This window comes from Trachypithecus francoisi, unplaced genomic scaffold, assembly GCF_009764315.1.
Source record: "Trachypithecus francoisi isolate TF-2019V2 unplaced genomic scaffold, Tfra_2.0 Lachesis_group4, whole genome shotgun sequence".
Lineage (NCBI taxonomy): Eukaryota > Metazoa > Chordata > Mammalia > Primates > Cercopithecidae > Trachypithecus > Trachypithecus francoisi.
In genome coordinates this window covers 41,612,413-41,635,921 of record NW_022681469.1, presented here as the reverse complement: position 1 = coordinate 41,635,921, position 23,509 = coordinate 41,612,413, and the positions used below count along the sequence as shown (strand labels likewise).

Here is a 23,509-nt window from a genome sequence, read left to right as displayed (position 1 = left end):
CCTGGGATGAACGGTTTAACTGTACTTGATAAATATATATTATTTTGGTTCAAAATAGTTTGAACATTGAAAAAAGGCTGCTGAGTCATTCTGAGATTTTCACTTGAGAAAATAATTATAAATAGCATAGACAGCAGGGCACCATGTGCCTTCTCTATAAAAGGCAGCAGAAAGGCTGAGAAAAGGGTTGCCTTGGGGAGAAAAGACAGCAGAGGTTGTCCTGTCTCCTGAAGGCAGGCTAGTTGATGAGGAAAAAGATAGCTAAGCAGAAACTCCACTGCCCTGAGAATCAAGGAGGAAAGAAATGAGGTAAAGTCAAGACTTTGTGACACTTAGTTACTGGCTAAACAGAGCTTAAGTTGTAAAATTAGTTGAGAATAAACTTAAAAAGAGGGCTAAATCATAATCAAAGTAAGAAGCAATCCACTTCATCTTTTATTTTCACTCGAATGAATGTTTTTCCTAGTTTTCCCTTGCAGTATCTGATTTATATATATATATTTTAAATTAAGTGACATGTTGATGTATGTGTGTATCAGACACATTTAAATTAACCAATCCGGCCTGGTGCGGTGGCTCACACCTGTAATCCCAGCACTTTGGGAAGCGGAGGGGGGCAGATCATGAGGTCAGGAGATCCAGACCACCCTGGCCAACATGGTGAAACCCGTCTCTACTAAAATACAAAAAATTATCTGGGTGTGGTGGCGTGTACCGGTAGTCCCAGCTACTCCAGAAGCCAAGGCAGGGGAATCACTTAAACCCAGGAGGCGGAGGTTGCAGTGAGGTGATGAGCTGAGATCACACCACTGCACTCCAGCCTGGTGACAGAGCAAGACTCCGTCTAAAAAATAATAATAATAATCAAAAAATCAATCCCCAGATTTCTCCAGGGTCCTTCCTTTTTGCAGAGTTATCCATGCTTCCATTCCTGTGACTGCTATACTCTCCAAGAAAGTGGCCCTACAGGCTGCCTGGTGAAAGTAAAGGTAAAAAGCACAGCTCAGAAGGAGAAATTCCTTTTGAAGGAGTCAGGATATGCCCAAAGAGTACAGCAAAATCAGTGTCTAGGGTTCTCAATGACAAACTCAGGGTAATGAAATATGTGTTTGATATGCAGAAAAGTAAATTATGCTATACATAAATAATTTTTGAATTTTAAAAATTTTATATTTATGATTAATAACATGGATTCAACCTTAAAAACCCAATTTCAATAATTCTATAATTTGTTAAAGAACATTTCTATCGGGACAGTTAGATTAAAAAGTTAAAAGCAACTTGTGTTTCCCACAACCTGACATTTCAGCACAGGCAGAGAAAGCAACTTAGCTATTTTCTATTTTTTTAAAATTAAAATATGACTTTTAATGTTAAAAAGTCATGCCTATATCTGACTGACTTAGTAAGCTACTAAATAAATCATTGCTAAAGTTAGGTATATTTTAATTAATAGGGTCTCTTTGGCTTAATGCTCAAACTTCCTTCAGTATGTGAAATTCATGCTTCAATTTTGTTTTAAATGGTAAAACAAGATGAATAATTGGAATACATTACCACTAGGAAGTTCAGATTATTACAACCAATTTAATTCTATGTTCTACTTTTAGTGACATCATAAGTAGAAAATCTTTTGGGGGGTTGGAATGGTGTAAAATAGTGAACAACAAGCTTTTCAGCAGTCTTTTATCTCATGACATATGTGGTGACATGCCATAGATTATCTTCCGAAGAAAGTTCATTCATGTTCAGTTGGGACACAGCACAGTTCTCTTCTTCACTTCCCTCAAATATTAACTATTATTAAGAGCAAATTTAGAATCCTAGTTTGCATTTAAATCCTCAAATATATTTAGTGAATTTATTTGCCAGTGATTTTAAGCACTAGTTTACACATCCAGCCGGAACTAAAATACATGTGCAAATTATAAAAAGAGGCTTTCACAGTGGGAAAAAAGGAATTAAGAGCAACTTACTCGAAATGTCCCTGAGCAGCTGCAGCACACAAGGGTGTGAAGCCATTTTTATCAGCAGCATTGATTTGGGCTTCTGCACTCAGCAGCAATCTCACACAGTCTATGGATTTTAATAGAAAGCCATGTAAATTCCCCATTTGGAGTTATGATGTGCCAAATTCTATGCAAGCTGTAGATAGATGCTAAACCCAAAGGGTCTCTCCCCTGCACAGTTCATCTCACAATTCCATCATGGCAGATCTGAGACTCTGCAGACTAATTTACAGGAAAAGCAGCCTCTTCTCCCAAAGATTATAATACCCCAGACTCACTGACTAAGATGGGTATGTGTGTGTGTGTGTGCACGTGCATGTGCTCATGCGCGCGTGCATTTTGGGAAGAGTTGCTGCTGAGTAAAAATAATGTCATGTGACAGAAAATGCTTTACCAGATTTTTCCACGAGTCTATCCCAGAAAATAATGTTCCTGGATGGAGAACCAAATTAACTTACCAAACTGAAATACCATTCTTTGTATTTAAATAAATTATTACTTTATGATGTTTAATCTTTAAACTGCTTCTGGATGGTGGGCATACTACCCTTAACTCCATGAATGAGGCTAAAGGACAGCCCATCAGAAGTCACCTGAGGAATAAATGCCACCTAGATGTCACATTCCTCATGTTACTAGATTTACTTCTTCTATATTAAAGAAAATCTCCATAGTGTTTATGAAGAATTCTAGAATACTTAAAAAATAATGGGCTCTCTGAGGTCACTAGAATCCTCCATTTATCTGAATTAATCAACAATCACATGGGCTCCCATATGCAATGCTATCTGACTTTGCATTTGCGGTCAAATCCTCTCTTTTTCTGCACTCCCATATGTTTTGGTATATTTGACTACAGGATTTGCATTTTAAAGAACAAGAATAATTCCCAGTCTTCATCGATATACCATTTATAGTTACACAACTTCTCGGTTCTTTTAAGACATTCAAATAACTATAAATTCTTCCAACTGTGGAACAATTTCAGGCCCATGTCCTTTCCTAACTACTAAAACTTTCCCTCACTGTAGCATGTAGCACTAAAATTCTCATAATTAGACTTTCTCACATATCAGGTATTTCTAACGGACCATAAATGCAAAGTCATCTTTGCATAAAACAAAGATTACTTTTTACTAGCTGTGGTAAAACTTTATATTAAGGAACTGTACAATTTGGATTTTTTAAATGTTTATACAAACTTTAAATCTCATTTAATACTATCCATTACCACCTGTAAAAGAAAAATAAAACTACATTGAGCCTTAGGCTCATAACAATGGATACATGGGCTTTTGACTTTCCCTCCTTTTGCAAGTGTGTGGTATGATAAGATCTCGCCATATTTACCTGTATGTCCATTCTTAGCAGCAGAATACAAGGCAGAATGGCCATCTTCACAGGAGTAATTAATGTCCAGTCCTTCTTCATTAAGCAGCATTGATAATAAAGTGACATTTCCCTGGGCAGCAGCTTGCTGAAGAAGGGTGGGCCTGCCAGCCAGGGGGGCAGGACCACCACTCATTAGCAAAGGGGTTAGGGAGGGTGACCAGCCTGTAGGTTAAAGTGACCCTCGTTAGAGAGTAGGAGCAAGGACAAGAGACAGATATTACCCATTCCTTTCCGAATTACACACACACAAACATATGAACATGTGTCCCTAGAGGATTATGTGGTTTCTAACATTATCAATCTGTTAATATTTACTTAGCATGAATCTGGACTGTTATTTCAGATCTTATATCTGCTGCTAATTAAATCAACATACATAGTGAAAAATTATTTTTAGTCATGAGTCTTGTACAGATAAGTGTTAAAGTGGTGATTGGTTTTAGGAAAACTTAAGATGGCTGTCTTGTTTTAAAAGTTCAAATTCCTCTTCAGGATTTTAAAACAATTTGAATTTTAAAATGTAAAGGTTTTACAAGGTAAAGTTTTCCTCTAGTTCAATATTAATCTGGAAAAGTGAACTGATATTTTCAGGTATAAGATAAATAATTCTAAGAAACAGATTTTTCTTTTTCAATAAGGTTTCTAAAATGTTTAATTACAAATTTTATGTAAACTGTTAAGATGGACCAAAGAGTCTATTTATATTCCTTGAATTCCCTTATTTGGGAATGGGAATAATGGAGGCCAACTGCTATTCAGTATTAAGAGATAATAAAATATAACATATATAACTGGATCTAGAGTTCACCAGCACAAATATTCGATATACAATTGTGAAGACTGTAGCATCTGGCCACCTTTACAAAACGCCTAACAAACTTTTAATCAGCCAACAAAACAGGACACTCAATATATAATTTTAACAAAAACAATGAGTTATCATAGTTAGATATTTCTCATCAGTATTTAGCAGCTTTAGAAGAGAATCTGTTAAGTGTGTGAATTCGGCTGCATATAGCATGAAAAATTTTCTGAATTCTTCCTTGATCAAAAGGCTGTAAAAACAGTAAAGTAAAAATGTTCATTCAATGTGATATATAGGTATTTGTGTATTTTAGACTTACATACAGTGAATTTTCAAAATAAGACATTTTCCTCTTTTTCCTTATAGGGTTCTAACACGTGTAACAGCATTGTGCATATGTACATATATTCATCCCTAAGGGCACACTTTCACAGGCCAGTTAGATCTATTTTGTCCTGACCAAAGTGATCACAGATGGAGGGCTTTATTCTAAATAGTGCTTCACAATGGCTAGACCCTAAATTTCTATATGCACAATACATCTCATTGTACATAAAACAAAGATTACTTTTTACTAGCTGCAGTAAAATTTTATATTAAGGAACTATACCATTTGGATTTTTAAAATGTTTTATAACTATCCACTACCACCTGTAAAAGAAAATTAAAACCATATTGAACCTTCTGCTCATAACAGTGGTCATATGGGCTTTTGACTTTACATCCTTTTGCAAGTGTGTGGCATGATGAGATAAGATCTCGCCATATTTACCTGTACATCCTTTCTTAGCAGTGGAACACAAGGCAGAATGGCCACCTGATTACGATACGTGGTAATATCCCTTTAGTAAGATACAACAGGTGGATGTTTTATACCCTCTGTACATTGGTATCAGCATAATTATTCTAGGCATATGAGTGTCATATTAATACATATGTAATACTCAATTCTTATGATTAAATCCTAAATTATTGGCCTTAAATTATCTTAATAAATATTTTCAAAGGACATATCAAAGGAACTTCTCAGTATTTAAAAATTATTTTTTAAAAAAGACAAAACAAAGCCAATTATACAAATGAAACTACACTGCTTATAAAAAGCTGGATACTATATCTTCATCATCAATTATTTGGGTCTATGAATATTTATTGTTTTTAATCCTATTAGGACTATATGTAGTGACATATAAAATTAAAATGCTCATAAAATTCAATATTTATCTAAACTTTATGATATTTTCCTACTGACACTCATTAGCTCTTCTTACAAAAGTAGTATTTTTACTTCATACTTACAAGAAGGCTCCTCTCTGGTACATTTTACCTTTTGTATTTTCTTAAAAACAAACAAACAAACAAAAAACAGGCCCACAAAAATTAAATCAGTACTTATTAGAAATGAATAAACAGAGAAATTATAAACACGAAGGTATAAAACCTCGACTGCAAAGCAAACACAGGCAATATGAAGGCATCGCACTACAGTCCTCTGTGGAACAGGAGGGAATGGGGCTCATACTCAGCCTCTCTCTCTTTCATTCTCTCTTTACATCTCATCCAAGGGGTCTTGGTTATTGATATTCTTTTATGAATACCAATACATGTAAATGGCTTGCTATTCTTTTGGGTTTTGTCTGCATTTTTCTTTTTTCACCATAAATCTAGGCTTTTGGGGGGAGAAGACAGTTTAAATATATTTTTCAACTGCTTTATACGGAAATACTCAATTGCAGCTGTAATTTCCTGGGAAACCCTACTTTTAATAAGTTATCTGAAAGACAAATTTTTTTCTTCAATTTGTTTTCCATCTTTAGACCACTCAAGGGTCTTATTATACAGAACTACAGAAGATATATCAGTTGCCTTATTTTCTTAGAGGTCTGCAATATATTTTAAAAATCTTTACAGAAGAAAAATGCTTTATAAATACCAAGTATTTTAAAACTATAAATACATTTTATATTTTCACTAACATTTCCAATGTTGTCTAACACAGACAAGCTTATTTTAATAAATCCTGCCTAAATGTGGGAAAAATAAGACTTCACCATGAGACTATATTGTTCATCTGAAATTCCCGACAATGATAAAAATGGTAATGTTTAGTTAAGAGGTTAAATAATGGTTAAGACAGAACAGACCGGTATTCGTACAGCTACTCTAATGATGTTAGCAAAAGGTCAATCAGTTTCGCAGTATCATATGCAAACATTAGTAAGGTGAGCATCCTGCACAACATGCCAGGAGGAAGGGAATGACTGGACATGCAATAGCAGAGGGAAGGAGTGAGAACAGCTTCCGGCATCAGCTTCAGAGGGTGGAGAAGGTTAATGTCATAGCCCAGATCATTCTTGTTTTCTGATTTAGCCTTTAAGCCAATCACACATGGAGGATAATTTTTAAAAGTCATGTTTCAATAGGGAAAAGGTGTAAACCAAATTAAATCAAATGTATCAAATGAAAAAAAAAACCAAAAAAACACAGAAAAAACAATTTCCAAGGGTATGGAAACTCAGTTGCCTGGAGTGATTTCTGGTTTAGGCTTCTGTTCATCTAACATTTGAAATGTGTTTATTTGGCAAGTTCAGGAGGAACAAGAAATTCTAGTTCATTTAGAATTAAGAATGTTATTTAAAAATTTAACATTTGGCTATAAAGGTTGCCAAATAGAGTTTGGGTAATTTATACTACAATTCATTGAAAGGGTAACTTCTGTCATTCCAATTTTCCTTGGGGCTCTAACTTAGTCATAATTGTTATAGATAGAAGCTGACATGGAAACACAGGATTCTGGAGTTGGAAGTACTATGGGCCAGTAGTTCTCCAAGGAGGGAGAGGTAGTTTGAAAATATATCAGACAAGTTTAAATCTTTTTTTGTTTGGGAATATTATTATATTATTATAATTTTGGTTCAATGCTTTTTTTGAGACATAGTCTCACTGTGTCACCCAGGCTGTTGCACAGTGGCATGATTATGGCTCACTGTAGCCTTGACTTCCTGAGTTCAAGTGATCCTCCCACTTCAGCCTCCTGAGTAGCTGGGACCAAAGGCACACACTACCATGCCCAGATAATTTTTATATTTTTTGTAAAGATGGGATTTCGCCATGTTACCCTGGCTGGTCTTGAACTCCTGCGCACAAGTGATCCTCCTGCCTCATCCTTCCAATGTGCTTGGATTACAGGTATGAGCACTGCAGCCCGCAATGCTTTTGCTTTTAAATGAAAAAGCTAATGGCTCAGAGGGAATTAGCTCTCTAGGGTGATACTTAGAAAGGGGCAGGAATGGACTAATCCTGCCTTACTATACTTAGTTCAGTGCTTGTCTGATCACCGAAATTGGAAGAGACATCTGTCAGGTATTTGACAGATGTGCACTGTCCCTGTGCCTTGCTTTTGGCAACCACAATGGAATCAGTGGCTGTTTGGAAGGTTAATACCCTTCAAAGGGCTAATGACCTGGAGAGGCACAAGCTCACCCAGGGACAGACAGGTTAGTAAGCAGGGTGGAGGCAGCTCTGGTGTTTCTTAGTTGCAATGGGCATAGTGGCGAAAATAGGGGCAATCTCAATGTACAACAGAGTTGAAATCCTCTATCTTATTTGGAAAGTTCAACTCAACATTTATAGTTGAATTGTAGTGTTGTAGACCTCCATTGTGTAAGTGTAATCACACTTTCATTTCCCAGTCTAGGTGCTCAGTAAACACTTGCTGAATGACTCAAGGCTTCCAGTGCCTCCCTTCTCCCTTAATAAGTCACATCTTATAAGCAAATGACATGGAAACCTGTTATTCTACCAAAAGTAATTCTGCAGTTCTGAGAGGAATAAATAAACAAAATACTTTGGCAAAATTGCAGAAGTCAGAGAGTAGAAAATAAGGAATCCAGTTTCTGTATCTTCAGTGGCTGGTATTTTTTTGGTCTCTGGTCTATAGTGTCTTTTGATTTCCAGACATAAGTGAAGGGCATTTTTCAGAGGGGTTATAGCTCTTTTATCTAAAATTTTACTGTATCCTAGGGCAGGACATCCTGGTGAATAGATAACAGATTAGTAAATCTCTGTCTTTAAAAGTTAACACATTTTAATCCGTTAACTTTTCAATCCTGTTGACAAAATGTTCCTCAGTCATAGATGCTGGTTTTAAGGCTTCTCTGCCGAAACCAAAGGGCATGTGCAGCTAAACCATGGACCACAGTAATGATCAAGGCAACAAGTGGCAGAGCCTCAAGGTCTCAGGTAAAGATGGCTTTGTATTTTTTTAAGTGACAAAACTTCTATATCCTAGGAAGTGTTTTCATTTATGGCAACAGCACTGCCACTGCTCCACACATTTCTGGAACTTGTTTTGTGACTGCCCAAAGATCTTATAGTACATTCTCTATTCTACTGAGTAGCAAAATTCCTCTTCTGAGGGTGGATTTAATTTGTAAGAAACAGCCAAAATTATTTTAGGCCACGAGAAGAGCTGTTCAGCTCAGTAATACCGTTTTGGATCAAAAATATAGAATGCTGAATGCCTGTAAAGATATCTCAAAATAATACTAAAGTCAATTCCAAAGCAAATTCTCAAAAATACTGTAAACAACAATATCATTGAAGCAGTAATATCACCTCTACTTATTGATTACTCATGCTATTCTAAGCTCAATACTATGCTGACAGGTTATAGGATCTGATCCTCCTAACAGCCACCCTCCCCCATATGAGTAGCATAAGAAGTCACCAAAAATGCACAACTGTAAATGGCAGAGACTAGATTTCAACATAGATCTAACTTCAAAGTCCATGCTGCTTCCAATTCCCTATTTCGCCCCTCAAAATATGGATAAAGCCTCTCAAAGACCTTAATTTCAAGTTGATGGCTTATAATTGGACAAATAAATCCTAGAATACTGCTGCCATCACCTGATAATTACCAAATATGATGCTATTTGCTTTTCTCTCTCTCCCTTCAAAGTATTCAATATAACAACTATTCAAACCTTCCTGTAATTATAAAAGTTTCCTCCCATTAGAACCAACAATCTCCACCAACCACTGAGATCCCATGGTAGGAGAGACTTCTCCAAAGCTTCAACAGAACTTTGTCTTCCACATTTTGAGGGGTAAAATTGGGAACTGGAAACAGCATGGACTTTGCAGTTCGTCAGATGGGTGTTGGAATCTAGTCTCTGTTATTTATAATTATGTGTTTTTGGTAACATTACTTTAGAGCCACATTTGCTTAGTAAAGAACTAATCCAGTCATGTCAATAAAAAGCAATGCTTTCTCTAGCACTGTATAACAAAAAGGAAAAATCCACCTTTTCTTTGTTCAAGAGTCCCAGATTCAGTGACTTCATAAGCCACACCTGCAATGGAAACCTTCTGTAACACAGCCCACATGCTATGTTAACCATCTGTGCCCTAGTGCCGGAAGACGGCAGCACTAAATAGGGTACACGGCTTTTGAAATAAACTTAGAACAGATTTATAAATATTCACACTCCATTTCTGAAGGTAAAAAAAAAAAAAAAAAACTCTAAACACCAAACTGATATTAGAATTTAAAATATACCAATTACAGAACAAATCTAGTCAATTTGGTAATCCAACATAGTGTTAATAATTACTTGAAAGGCCTTTAAAAATGTCATCTCAGAAGGAACAGAATTAAACACGTACTGTCTGATGATGACCCACTGAGGTCTTGCGAGATAAATATTTAATAAGAAGGAATACTCTTTTCTCCCATGTAAATACTTTAGTCTCTCTAAATTAATGGTCTCCATGTGCTTTAAGCCACTACTTTCAGGTTATTTTAAAAGAAGAAAGCACTTAGCATAGTGAAACCGCAATTCATATAGCAAGATGAATCACCATACCCTGGAGCCTTTAAAAACAAACAAACAAAAACCAAAAACCAAAAAAAAAAAAAAAAAAAGAGAGAGAGAGAGAAAAGAAATGGTTGGCAGGGGCGAAGCATAAAATTAAAAAAAAAGTTTCAAGGCAATGTGAAGAAAATCAAGGCAAGTGAGGGGAGAGACCATATTCTTTAAAAAGGGTATAATAGTTCAATCCCTTTACCTGATGCTGTTACCAGGAGGCTGTCTGAGGCACCTGGTCTACAGGATGAGGCACTAACGGGGTTTATGGAAGAGCAAAAGGCAATGGTGGTAGGAATGACAAGGGAACTGTCTGAACATGCAGGTTGGTTCAGTCCGGGGGTTGCAGCAGGCCAGGCACCCACCTGAGATGTGGCCAGGGCTGAAACGGCACAGCCTGCAGGTGCCACAGTTAAATCTATGGATGGTTTTGGTGGCAGCTGAGGGGAGGATGACTTAGCAAGGTTCTCCTCATTGATCACCCTGTTCCCTTGTGGCAAACTGGAAGGAGGCGAAGCCACAGTTTTGTTATCAACTTTGGCCCCTGTGTTCGAGGCCCTGCTGCTGTCTATAATAACCTTGAGTTGGGGGTGTGGTGGAGAAGGAGTTTGGGAGAGCCCTGGCTTTTTTGGAGGGATAGGAGGAGGATTTCCTCTGTCAACTCGTGCAACACCGTGAGTCTTTAAACTGGTCCGACCGACTGGAGGGTGGGTGCCAACATCCCCTGCTGGGGGCGCTCCAGGCCTTGAGGGAGCACCTGCTTGAGGGCTTGTAAATCTTGACAGTGCTTGGGTCACAGTATTCCGAGCTAGTTGTTTGGCCACTAGGTTGTCACGACTTGTAGGTGACATATCTCTTGACGGAGGACTTTGGGTAGTATTTCCATTTTGGTCTGGGTCGTTAGCATTGCCCTGAAATCTAAATCTAGCTGCTTGGATTCGTGGGTTTAGACCTGGATGCAAAGAGGCGTTGGCACATGGTGAATGTAAACTGTGCATAGGTGGAGCTTGGGAGTTCTGAGGAGCTATGCCTGGTGTCTGAGTGGTGGGAGGGGCAGCGTTACTGGGAAGTGGGGGTGTGCTACTGGTTGGATCTGGTGTTGAGTCAGTGCTTGGTCCATTTTCCTCAATTCTGTTTGCACTTGGAGGTGGGAAAGCAGGTACAGAAGAGCCAATCAAGTCACCATGGGAAGCCTGCCTATCAATACCTGGTCTGGCCATTGTGGCACTGGTGCACACGCTCCCTTTTGCATTTGCAGAAACTAGGGGGCTCCCTGTGGAAGGTTTTACAGGCATAGTTAAAGGCAACTTTTTCACATGGTCAGCACTTTCTGTCACTAGGTCTGTCTGGCATGCAACAGTCCTTGTCACAGTTCCTTCTGTTCCCACAGATATGGAAACCAAACGCCTATCTTTTGTCTTCCGTGGAAGAGAGAGGCTTGGCTTACTGTCACTTCCCCTTTTCAGTTGCTCAATCATTTTCTTCATCTTGTCTATCTCCTCTTTGAGGTCAGTGGTGTGTGCTTCTTCCCGGTTCAGCTTGGCACGAAGCTGTTCCCGCTCGGTGTCAAACTCAGAGAGTTGTTTTTCCATCTGAGCTTCCATTTCTGTGCTTCTTCGTTTCTCAGCGGAGAGTTCCTCTTCTAATTCGTTTGTCTTTTTCTTTTCCTCTTCCAGTTTGGCCATTACGTCTTCGAGCTTCTGGGCCTCCTCTATGACCTTGCCTGAGAGCTGCTTGCACTCTTTGACCAGCATCAGGACCACCTGCTTGTTCTTGCCGCGCTCTTCCTCGAGGCGGGCGGCCAGCTTCTTGTGCTCTTGCTCAAGGGCTTGTAGCTGAAGCTTCTCCATTTCCAGCTGAAAGAAATTCACAAGAAAATCCTGATTAATATACAGAATTTTCTTTTCACCAACGAAATGCTTTTTGTGAGATTTTTATTAATTTTCTAACAATTACATAATTCGGGTTAGCAAAAACACCACATTTTCGAAAAGTGTTATAAGAAATATTTTAAAGGCCCATTAAAATGAGAAAATAGATGTAAATGGCTTTATAAAAACATCTAAATTACAACAAGAGAGAATTTTTAAAGTCTATTGAAGTTAACTACAGAAAAAGAGAACAATAACCAGATGCTTTAAATCACAGGGATCAGAAAGACCTATTTTTGTAAAAACACAGCTCTGTGATGGAACTGGTGATGTTTTTTTAAAAAGGTTTAATGCTTTAAAATTATTAATCTTTGAGGTAAAGTATCATGAAAAGTACTGAAAACTGAGGACTTCAGTTAAATTCTAAGCCACTATGTTTGCTAATTGTATTATCTAGCTCAGAAATGTAACTTCTTTGAGCTTCCTCTGATGAGTTGTTGTGGAAATCATACAAAATTATATATGAAAGAAAGTTCTTTGAAAACTCGAAAGAGCTAGAGAACGATCTTATTAGAACTATATCTGGTGTCAGTGAACCCGGAGCCTGACCTTGTCTCCTACTGTGATCCCACTTGCTCCCTTAGCTTCCCTGGACCCCTGGAGTTTCCTAAACATGGTCCTGCCTTGCGGTCTTTGCCCTTACTGTTCTTTCTGCATGGGATTCCCACCACACATCTTCCCATAGCGCTCCCACAGTAAGCCACTTGTGCACGGCACTAGAGTGACCTATGGGAGGGTGAGTGGGAGCAAAACTCCAGAGCTTCCCCTGCCTTCCTTGAACTTCCCTACTCACCCAAGTCGCCTGCCCAGGCATGAAGAGAGGGGTGCCTTTTCCTTCACAGAAAGGCACTGTTTGTTCACCAAGCCATGGGCCCTTAAGATTGGTGCTTTCCAGAATAAAATCGTTTTTCTAACTGATCAACCTAGACAGGGAGCTTTTAAAGCCTTTCTCTCTCCAGGTGGGGCTTTCTAATATACACAAAAGCTCCCAATAGCACGGGGGTTGGCTCGTTCACTTCTTCCAGGCTTCTGCTTTGCTGTCACCTTTACAGTGAGGTCTTCCCACACCACCCTACGGGAAATAACAGTCCCTCCCACCCTTGTGTTTATCAACCTTCGTTCACTACATGCCTATACCCGCTACCCCGAATGTGACTTCACTGAGGGCAGGGACTGTGTCCTTAAGACCTAGAACAGTGGCTGGCACACAGTGGTGCTTCATAAATTGTAAATTGAAGGAATTAGCTAAAATTAACATAGTTCCACTGATAACAATCAACTTCTGTTACTAATGGGCTTTCTGGCTACGTGGGCAGCCTCACAGTGGCACTGGTCTAACATGTTCCTGCAGATTTCTCACTTCTCTCCAGGGGAGCATCTGTCATGAGGGACTCTTGAGGGACAAAGGTCACACCCCAAGCTGGGATACAGAAGCCAGGTTGGCTCACACGCCTCACTTCCCGAACTAGTGAAATGTTCCACTGACAGTCCATAATGGGCCTTATGGTTCCTAAAGGTTAAAGTAGATCTACCTGATTATAAAGATGTGAATAGGACTTGCTTTCTCATGTAGATGTTAAACACAAATATCCTCTCAAGAGAGTCACTACTTATTTGAGTCAAATTTTTGTCATCAATAACAGAGGAAGAAGATACTCTCACGACCTGTAAGTCATGAGGATGTTCCTGTTTCTTGCCCTGTTACAAAAATCCATGACTCCATTCCCCTCACAGTCAGTCATGGGACCAAAAGGATGGTCAGAGATAGTGTTTCTTTACTCTGGGATGCTTCCTGCTTTGACAAACAATTGCTAAACAGCATTGGGATGTGTCTCATAAATAGATGACCAGGAATAGAGATTATTCCTCAAGCATAATTACACATATACTTTATTCTACTGGATAAAATTTTGGGAGTAATTCATTAGTAGATTAGGTAAGATTGGGGAACAATAGTGTTGTCATATACTGTTATTATATGTATATCTTATTCACGTGGGTGCCTTGCACAAATTTGATTTGGGAGTAATTCATAAGTAGATTAGGTAAGATTGGGGAACAATAGTGTTGTCATATACTGTTTTTATATGTATATCTTATTCACGTGGGTGCCTTGCAAAAATTTGACATATTATTAACTAAAACACATTGAACTCTTCTGAGACGCACCAAATAACACACTGGTATTAGAAGGCATATGCAAAGTTAGAACTGTTAAGAAAATTTAAATCTTATTTCATACTAACCCCAAGAAAAAAAAATTCTTACAGCAATGTAAGAAAAGCATAAACTAGGCCAATTTTCCGCTTACTATTAAAATACAAATTTCATCATTTGCTTCTGAAGGTAGAGAATTTGAAGAGCTACCTTCATTTTACAAAACAATAACTAGAGGCCATATTAGTGTTTTTCCTAATGTCATCCAGCTAATGAGTGTCGGTCATGGCAATCACTCGGGGTTCTACTTGTCTCAGGTTTTTCTCACCATATCTCACATCTTGTCCACAGTAATTCTGCACTATGGATCATCATCTTTCAGAATCAAATTGGAGTTCCAAGTGGAGAGCGACTCAGCTAATCTCAAATATTTATACAGAAAACTATACTATTATAAGAGCATCTGTAATTCTTTTCTATCTTTATCCTCCATCACTTGTGCTTTGTAAATCCTATCTCAAACTAATACATGTCTTAAAAGAATTTTACCACAGATAGCAGAGCACAGAGGAAACCTCACAGTTGATATACCTATAAACACCTGGCTCCAAACTCAACCTCTGACTCCCAGCCATCAATCACTCTACCTAACTTTATTTAGCTTCCTCTGCCATTTACTACAGGGGATATTTCAAACCTCTGCCTTTCCCCAAATCTTCACCCAATGACCTCTTAACTGACTTAGTGTCTCTTTACAGACTCCTTTATCGAAAACATTCAAACTCACTCACTTCCTCTCTTCATCTTATCTCCTCCTTTAAGCTTTTTCATAGCAACACCAAGCCATATTTCCTTCCCTTCAATCTAAGGGGTAAAGGTTTCCATCTGCTCAGTGGTGGACTTTCCTTCAGCAATTAACTTCATTTTCTCCCATCACCTCTGGGACTCATTCCATCAGTTATTATGTTGCTCTTTTTAAAATATTAAACACCCATTTCTCTACTGGAGCCTTCCAATAACAGTATACACACACAGTATATAAACATTTTATATTAAAAATTTTTTGACCATTTCAGCTCAAACGATGTGTACTTTTTCCAAGAAAGAGATGTAGTACTAAATAGCATACTCCCGTACTTTAAAAATAATTTTTATATTAAAAAATCTTAGACCATTTCAGCTCAGAGACAAAGTATGTATACTTAAGAGAATAAGAGATGTAGTACTAAATTCTGATCCCAAACTTACTGGGTGACCTTGCTAAGTTCTCTAAAAATTGGTTCTGTATGGTCCTAATAATTACATTATTTTATAGTTTTAAATAAGACAACACGTGTAAATCACATAGCATAGTGCCTGGCACTAAAAAATACTAAGTTTTCAATTCATAATACAATAGCTACTTGTATTAATTTAAAATGTGTGTGACTTTGCACTATATTTCTTCCTCTGAAAACACACTAGAGGCATACAAAAATCTACAGAATACACCATATTAAACATGTAGACGAATGTTTTTATAAGTTCGATAGGGGTTACAATTTAGCAATTATGAAATATATCAGAGAAAGTTCTGCTACCAGTAATGGATAAGCAATGATTATTAGACTAATTCTCCTGCAGATAACAATTACAACCCCTTGAAAAACATATAAAACATAGTGATTTAAAGGCTCGTGAGAGCAATAAAAGAGGTAGAAATGAGAGAAGAGTAGACCCTCCTGTAAGAAAGGAGCCAACAGCATTGGATGAGATTGGCCTTTGTGTAGCTGCTCAGCTGGAGGCAATTCCCTACTCTGGTAGCACTGGCAGCTGAAGCTCAAGTACAATGCACTGGTGATATGGGCTTGAGGAGTCAGAGGATGAATCTGAGGTTGCCACGATTTACCAGCATCCTTGTTTGATCCTTGAATTACACATTCATGGGGAAGACCCCACAGAATGACAGAAGGTGGCTGCTGCATGTCTGACAGAGCTGAGCAAAGACCTCGGATGTTGTCAACTGCAAAGAGACAGAATATGAATCTAACCAGCTTAACTGCTTACTAGAACAAAGTACAACTTTTCAGCAGGTAACAGAATCCAGAGTCTGCAGTATATCATCCTCAGTGTTCAGTATACAATAAGAAATTACTAGACAAAGAAATTAAGAAAAAGTGAATCGCAGTCCAGAGAAAAGTAGTCAATAAAAACTGGCCCAAGATGATCCACACTGGTATTAGTGACAAGGATTTTAAAGCAGCCATCTTCAAAGAAAATACAGTCATAATAAATGAGGGGAAGGGGAATCCTGGCATACAAATAGAAACTATAAGAAAAGAACCAAATGTACAAATAGAACTGATAAGTGTAATACCTAAACTGACAAAAAGTTCAGAATGGGCTTAATCGCAGATTTGAGAGAGCAGAATAAAAAGAATAATTAATTTGAAAATAAAGCCAAAGAAAGTATCCAATTTGAAGAGCATAGAAAAAAATGATTGAAAAAAAAATGAACGGCATCTTATTCATATCTAGGGCAATGGAAACTGGTGTAAATTCCATGAACTGGAATTCCAAAAAAAAAGAAAAAAGATAGAATGCAGAAGAAAAATATCTTAGAAAAAATGGCCCCAAAATTTACAAATTTTATTAAAAAGGCAAACTTACAAATCCAGGAAGCTCACCAATTTCAAAGCAGAAAATATAAAGAAAGTTATACCTAGGTGCATTGTGGTAAAACTGCTGAAAACAAGGATAAATAATATTGAAATCAGCCAAAAAATTAAAGAGATATTACAAACAGAGAACCTGCAACATAAATCATGGCAATGGTGTTAATTTTCTCTAAAATATACAAAGCAGAAGCTGACAGAAATACAGGAAAAATAGACAAATCTACAATAATAACAATATCTCACTTAAAAAACCTAAATTAAAAAGCTCAGCAAGAATATAAATAGTATATCTGAAAACACTATAAAAATCACCTAGCCATTGATATTTATAGGGTAGAATATACCAAAATTACAAAAGATACTCTCTTCAAATGCACTTGCTGAGCTATTGAGAACTACCAAACCAACAGATTTCAAAAGGCTAAAATCTTATAGAATGTGTTCTCTGACTGAAGCAGAATTAAACTGGAAATAAATCATAAGATATTAAGAAAACCTCAAAATTCAAAAATAAAACAATATATTGCTAAATAGTAAAGAGGATTACGAGGAAATTACAAAGTAATTTGGAATATATTTGGGGCTGAATGAATATAAGAACACAGCATACCAAAATTTGTGGGACTCAGTGAAAGCAGATAATCTAAAAGCAGCTAAGGCAGAGGGCAGAGAGAAATTTATGGCTTTAAATGTTTACATTAGAAGAGCTGCCTCAAATCAATCATCCTAGCTTCACCTTAAGAAGCTAGGAAAAGATGAGCAAATTAAATTCAAAGCAGAAGGAGTCAAATACCAAAGAAATTGATGAAACAGAAGAAATAAATGACAGAGAAATTAACAAATCCAAAAGTTGTGTCTCATCTAAAAGATTAATAATATTGCTAAATATGTAGAAAGCCAGATTTAGAAATAGAGAAAAATACAAATTACAAACAACAGGAATGAAAGAGGGGATATCACTACAGAATAAAGAAATATTAAAAGGATAACTTTGTGCCAATAAGTTCAACAAATTAAAAAAAGTCCTCTGAAACATACACTTTCAGAAATTACACAAAATGACTAGAAAATTGCAATGGCTTTATATTTTTTTAAGAGAAACTAAATTCACATTAAAAACTCCTTCCCAAAGAAAACTCCTAGCTCATAAGGCTGTACTGATGTTCTAGCAAACATTAAAGAAAAAACAAGTGATGCCAAACTTACACATACCCTTTCAGAAAATAGAAAAGACTTCCAATTCACTTTATGAACAAAAAATTACCTTTATACAAAACAAAATCTTTTAAAAAAATTTACAGAAAAAACATCTCTCTTGGACACAGACACAAAACTGTTTAGCAAAACACAGGCAAATGAAATCCACCAATATATAAAAAGAGTAATAAAAAGGTGACCATGTGATATTTACCTCAGGGGTCTAAGTTGGTTTAATACTTGAAAATCAATCTGTGTAATTCATTATATTAAAAGATAAAAGAGAAACACTAGGATTACGTCAACAAATGCAAATAAGCTATTTTTTTAAAATCAAAACCATTCATTATTTAAAAAAACCTTCCAACAAAGAATAGTATAAAATCTCAAATGAGATAAAGAGCATCTATGAAAAGCACAGCTAACATTGTACTTTATGATGAAACATGAAATATTTTTTCCCTACGAAAAAGATAATAAAGTCTACTTTCACTACTTCTATTCAACATTGTTCTTTATGATGAAACATGAAATATTTTTTCCCTAAGAAAAACACAAGAAAGTCTACTCTCACTACTTCTATTCAACATTGCACTGGAGGTTCTAGTCACTGCAATAATTCCAGGGCAGTGGTGGGGAAGAAGAGGAAAAAGGCAGGCAGGCAAGTAATTTGGAAAGGAAGAAGTAAAATGTTCTCTACAGATCATTATGTTTTATATTTTTAACTTAGAAAATCATGAATATACAAAATATTGACTAGAACTATTTAAGTAATATAGCGAGATTACAGAATACAGTGTGAACATACAAAGTCAACTGAATATCTGCACATTAACAACAAACATTTGAAATTCTTAAACAAATAATGCTATTTACAATAGCATCAAAAAATATGAGTAACAGCAACAAATGGCTAAGACCACTACACTGATAGAAGCCAAATATTGCTAAGAGAAATTAAAGATCTAAATGAATGGAGAAATGTACTACAACCACGGGTTGGAAGACTCCATTTTACTAAGATGCCAGTTCTCACAAAATTAGTCTACAGATTAAATGAAATTTCTATCCCTGCAAACTTTTGGAGAAACCAAACTGCCTTTAATTTTTTTGTAGGGAAGCCCAAAGGATCTAGACTAACCAAACCAACTTTGACAGAGCAAAACAAAGCTGGAAGACTAACAGCTCCTGAATTTAAGGCTTACTAACTATAAGACAATAGTCGTCGTTTACTTAAAATTCGAATACAGGTAAGACTAATCCATGATGAAAAAATCAGAATAGTGCTCACTAGTTACCTGAGTTGTGGGAGAGACTTATTGGGGAGGTACTCCAGGAATCTTTATGTGGTGATGGAAATATTCTATATCTTGTTGGTGGGGTGGGGGGGACGCACAAATTACACAGATGTATGCATTTTCAAAACTCATTAATTTTTAAACTTAAGATATGTGAATTGTATTTCCTGTAAACTTTGCCTTAAGAATCTGTAAACAAATATTGAATTCCAGGTTTTCATTTTGGCCTTATACAGCAGTATGAGTAAGTAATTCTGAAACTACTCTGTATGTTCCACACTTGAATAAATGAGTAAATATACTGAAGTACAGCGAAAATCGGGTTTCTCACTGGTGGAAAAAAGAAGTCATAAACAGAAAAAAAACTGGCATACACTCTATGGCTCGGAATTAGATTTAGGAATGTCAGTGTCAGTATACTGACAGCTTGATACATAGAGAGACAGACAAGATATAGCTATGTTTTGTGTACATATGAACATGATAAATATATGTAATTTCCTAGCTCCAGATTTGTTGCTATGCACCATCTCCCACTAAATAGGAAACGTAGTGCTCCTGGAAGAAATAGCTAATTCCAAGCACTGGGTTAAAGAAAATACAAAATGAGCTGGAGTATCTTGCTGCAAGTGCTCAAAAATGATGATAATATCTAGAATGAGCCAGCTTAAGAGGGCTCCCAGTGGCCAAATCTGGGACAGATAGTGATGGTAAGTTCCTAACTCACCAAATAGGCATTCATGACTCCACACTGATGTAATAAACAAGTAAACGGGGGAGAAGAAAAAGCTTTTCCTTACAGTAGTATGCCACATAAAAAAATGCAGAAGGAATAATGGGGTTGGAAAATCATCAGTGGATTCTAAAAGTAGCAGGTGAACATTTAATGAATAAGATATTTAAAGAATATCAACATATTTCTCCACAAATTAGTTACTAACACAAAAGGAACAATAACAACTAAGCAGTGAGGAAAACATGCAAAAGCTGAATAAAATCACCAGGAAACATCAGACAAACTCGAATTATGTTTTACAAAATACCTAGCCCATGCTCTTCAGAAATAAAAAGGTAAATAAAGCAAAGAAAGACTGAAGAACTGTTACAGCTTAAAAGAGACTAAAGAGAAATAACAATTAAATGCAAGGTCTGATCTTGAATTGGGAAAATAATTATTACAGGGACCATTATTGGAACAACTGGGGGGAAATGAATATGTGGATTAGAAAAAATGCTGTCTCAATGATACATTTCCTGATTTTAAAAAACTATATGGTGATTATGTAAGAGATTGTCCCTGTTCTTATGAGATATACATCAAAATATTTAAGCGTAAAAAAGCACATGTCTTTAATTTATTCTCTAATGGTTTGGAAAAAAATCTATGTGTGTGTGTGCTCACACATGCATGTATGTAAAGGAGAAGGAAAAAATGACAAAGCAGATCAGATAAAATATAAACAACTGTGAATCTGGGTAAAGAATGCTGATATTGTACTATTCTTGCAACTTTTCCGTAAGGTTCAAATTATATCAAAATTAAAAGTTTGGAAAATGTAAGCAGCACTACAACAGTGGGAAATTACAATTACATAAGAAATAGACATGGTAATCACTTGAATATGAGGGAGGAGAACTTCCCCAACCTAGTAAGGCAGGCCAACACTCAAATTCAGGAAATACAGAGAATGCCACAAAGATACTCTTCAAGAAGAGCAACTCCAAGACACATAATTGTCAGATTCACCAAAGTTGAAATGAAGGAAAAAATCTTAAGGGCAGCCAGAGAGAAAGGTCGGGTTACCCACAAAGGGAAGCCCATCAGACTAACAGCAGATCTCTCAGCAGAAACTCTACAAGCCAGAAGAGAGTGGGGGCCAATATTCAACATTCTTAAAGAAAAGAATTTTCAACCCAGAATTTCATATCCAGCCAAACTAAGCTTTATAAGTGAAGGAAAAATAAAATCCTTTACAGACAAGCAAATGCTGAGAGATTTTGTCACCACCAGGCCTGCCCTACAAGAGATCCTGAAGGAAGCACTAAACATGGAAAGGAACTGGTACCAGCCATTGCAAAAACACGCCAAAATGTAAAGACCATCAATGCTAGGAAGAAATGCATCAACTAACGAGCAAAATAACCAGCTAATATCATAATGACAGGATCAAATTCACACATAACAATATTAACCTTAAATGTAAATGGACTAAATGCTACAATTAAAAGACACAGACTGGCAAATTTGGATAAAGAGTCAAGACCATCAGTTTGCTGTATTCAGGAGACCCATCTCACATGCAGAGACACATATAGGCTCAAAATAAAGGGATGCAGGAAGATCTACCAAGCAAATGGAAAACAAAAAGAAGCAGGGGTTGGAATCCTGGTCTCTGATAAAACAGACTTTAAACCGTCAAAGATCAAAAGAGACAAAGAAGGCCATTACATAATGGTAAAGGGATCAATTCATCAGGAAGAGCTAACTATCCTAAATATATATGCACTCAATACAGGAGCACCCAGATTCAAAAAGCAAGTCCTTAGAGACTTACAAAGAGACTTAGATTCCCATACAATAATAATGGGTGACTTCAACACCCCATTGTCAACATTAGACAGATCAACAAGACAGATAGTTAACAAGGATATCCAGGAATTGAACTCAGCTCTGCACCAAGTGGACCTAATAGACATCTACAGAACTCTCCACCCCAAATCAACAGAATATACATTCTTCTCAGCACCACATCGCACTTATTCCAAAATTGACCACATAATTGGAAGTAAAGCACTCCTCAGCAAATGTACAAGAACAGAAATTATAACAAACTGTCTCTCAGACCACAGTGCAATCAAACTAGAACTCAGGACTAAGAAACTCAATTAAAACCGCTCAACTACATGGAAACTGAACAACCTGCTCCTGAATGACTACTGGGTACATAACGAAATGAAGGCAGAAATAAAGATGTTCTTTGAAACCAATGAGAACAAAGATACAACATACCAGAATCTCTAGGACACATTTAAAGCAGTGTCCCAGTGTCCTCTATAAATTGTAGAGGGAAATTTATAGCACTAAATGCCCACAAGAGAAAGCTGGAAAGATCTAAAATGGACACTCTAACATCACAATTAAAAGAACTGGAGAAGCAAGAGCAAACACATTCAAAAGCTAGCAGAAGGCAAGAAATAACTAAGATCAGAGCAGAACTGAAGGAGATAGAGACACAAAAAACCCTCCAAAAAATCAATGAATCCAGGAGCTGGTTTTTTGAAAAGATCAACAAAATTGATAGACTGCTAGCAAGACTAATACAGAAGAAAAGAGAGAAGAATCAAATAGACGCAATAAAAAATGATAAAGGGGATATCACCACTGACCCTACAGAAATACAAACTACCATCAGAGAATACTATGAACACCTCTATGCAAATAAACTAGAAAACCTAGAAGAAATGGCTAAATTCCTGGACACTTACACTCTCCCAAGATTAAACTAGGAAGAAGTTGAATCCCTGAATAGACCAATAGCAGGCTCTGAAATTGAGGCAATAATTAATAGCCTACCAATCAAAAAATGTCCAGGACCAGACGGATTCATAGCCAAATTCTACCAGAGGTAGGTACAAGGAGGAGCTGGTACCATTCCTTCTGAAACTATTCCAATCAATAGAAAAAGAGGGAATCCTCCCTAACTCATTTTATGAGGCCAACATCATCCTGATACCAAAGCCTGGCAGAGACACAACAAAAAAAGAGAATTTTAGGACAATATCCCTGATGAACATTGATGCAAAAATCCTCAATAAAATACTGGCAAACCACATCCACAACACATCAAAAAGCTTATCCACCATGATCAAGTGGGCTTCATCCCTGGGATGCAAGGCTGGTTCAACATATGCAAATCAATAAACGTAATCCAGCATATAAACAGAACCAAAGACAAAAACCACACAATTATCTCAATAGATGCAGAAAAGGCCTTTGACAAAATTCAACAGCCCTTCATGCTAAAAACGCTCAATAAATTCGGTATTCATGGAACGTATCTCAAAATAATAAGAGCTATTTATGACAAACCCACAGCCAATATCATACTGAATGGGCAAAACCTGGAAGCATTCCCTTTGAAAACTGGCACAAGAGAGGGATGCCCTCTCTCACCACTCCTATACAACATAGT

The 23,509-nt window shown here is 36.9% G+C and overlaps 1 protein-coding gene across 2 annotated transcripts in view; it reads right to left on the bottom strand.

Moving 5' to 3' along the window:
• CTTNBP2 (cortactin binding protein 2) overlaps positions 1-23,509 on the bottom strand; it is a 174,607-nt gene that overhangs the window by 77,627 nt on the left and 73,471 nt on the right. Inside the window, exons 4-6 of one of the 2 annotated variants that reach the window (XM_033193019.1) lie at positions 10,279-11,932; positions 3,360-3,563; positions 1,977-2,076 (exon numbers count right to left, since the gene is read on the bottom strand). In XM_033193019.1, coding sequence (XP_033048910.1) covers positions 1,977-2,076; positions 3,360-3,563; positions 10,279-11,932 — 1,958 coding nt within the window. The remainder of the gene's footprint in view (positions 1-1,976; positions 2,077-3,359; positions 3,564-10,278; positions 11,933-23,509) is intronic. The other variant, XM_033193020.1, reaches the window with a different exon arrangement.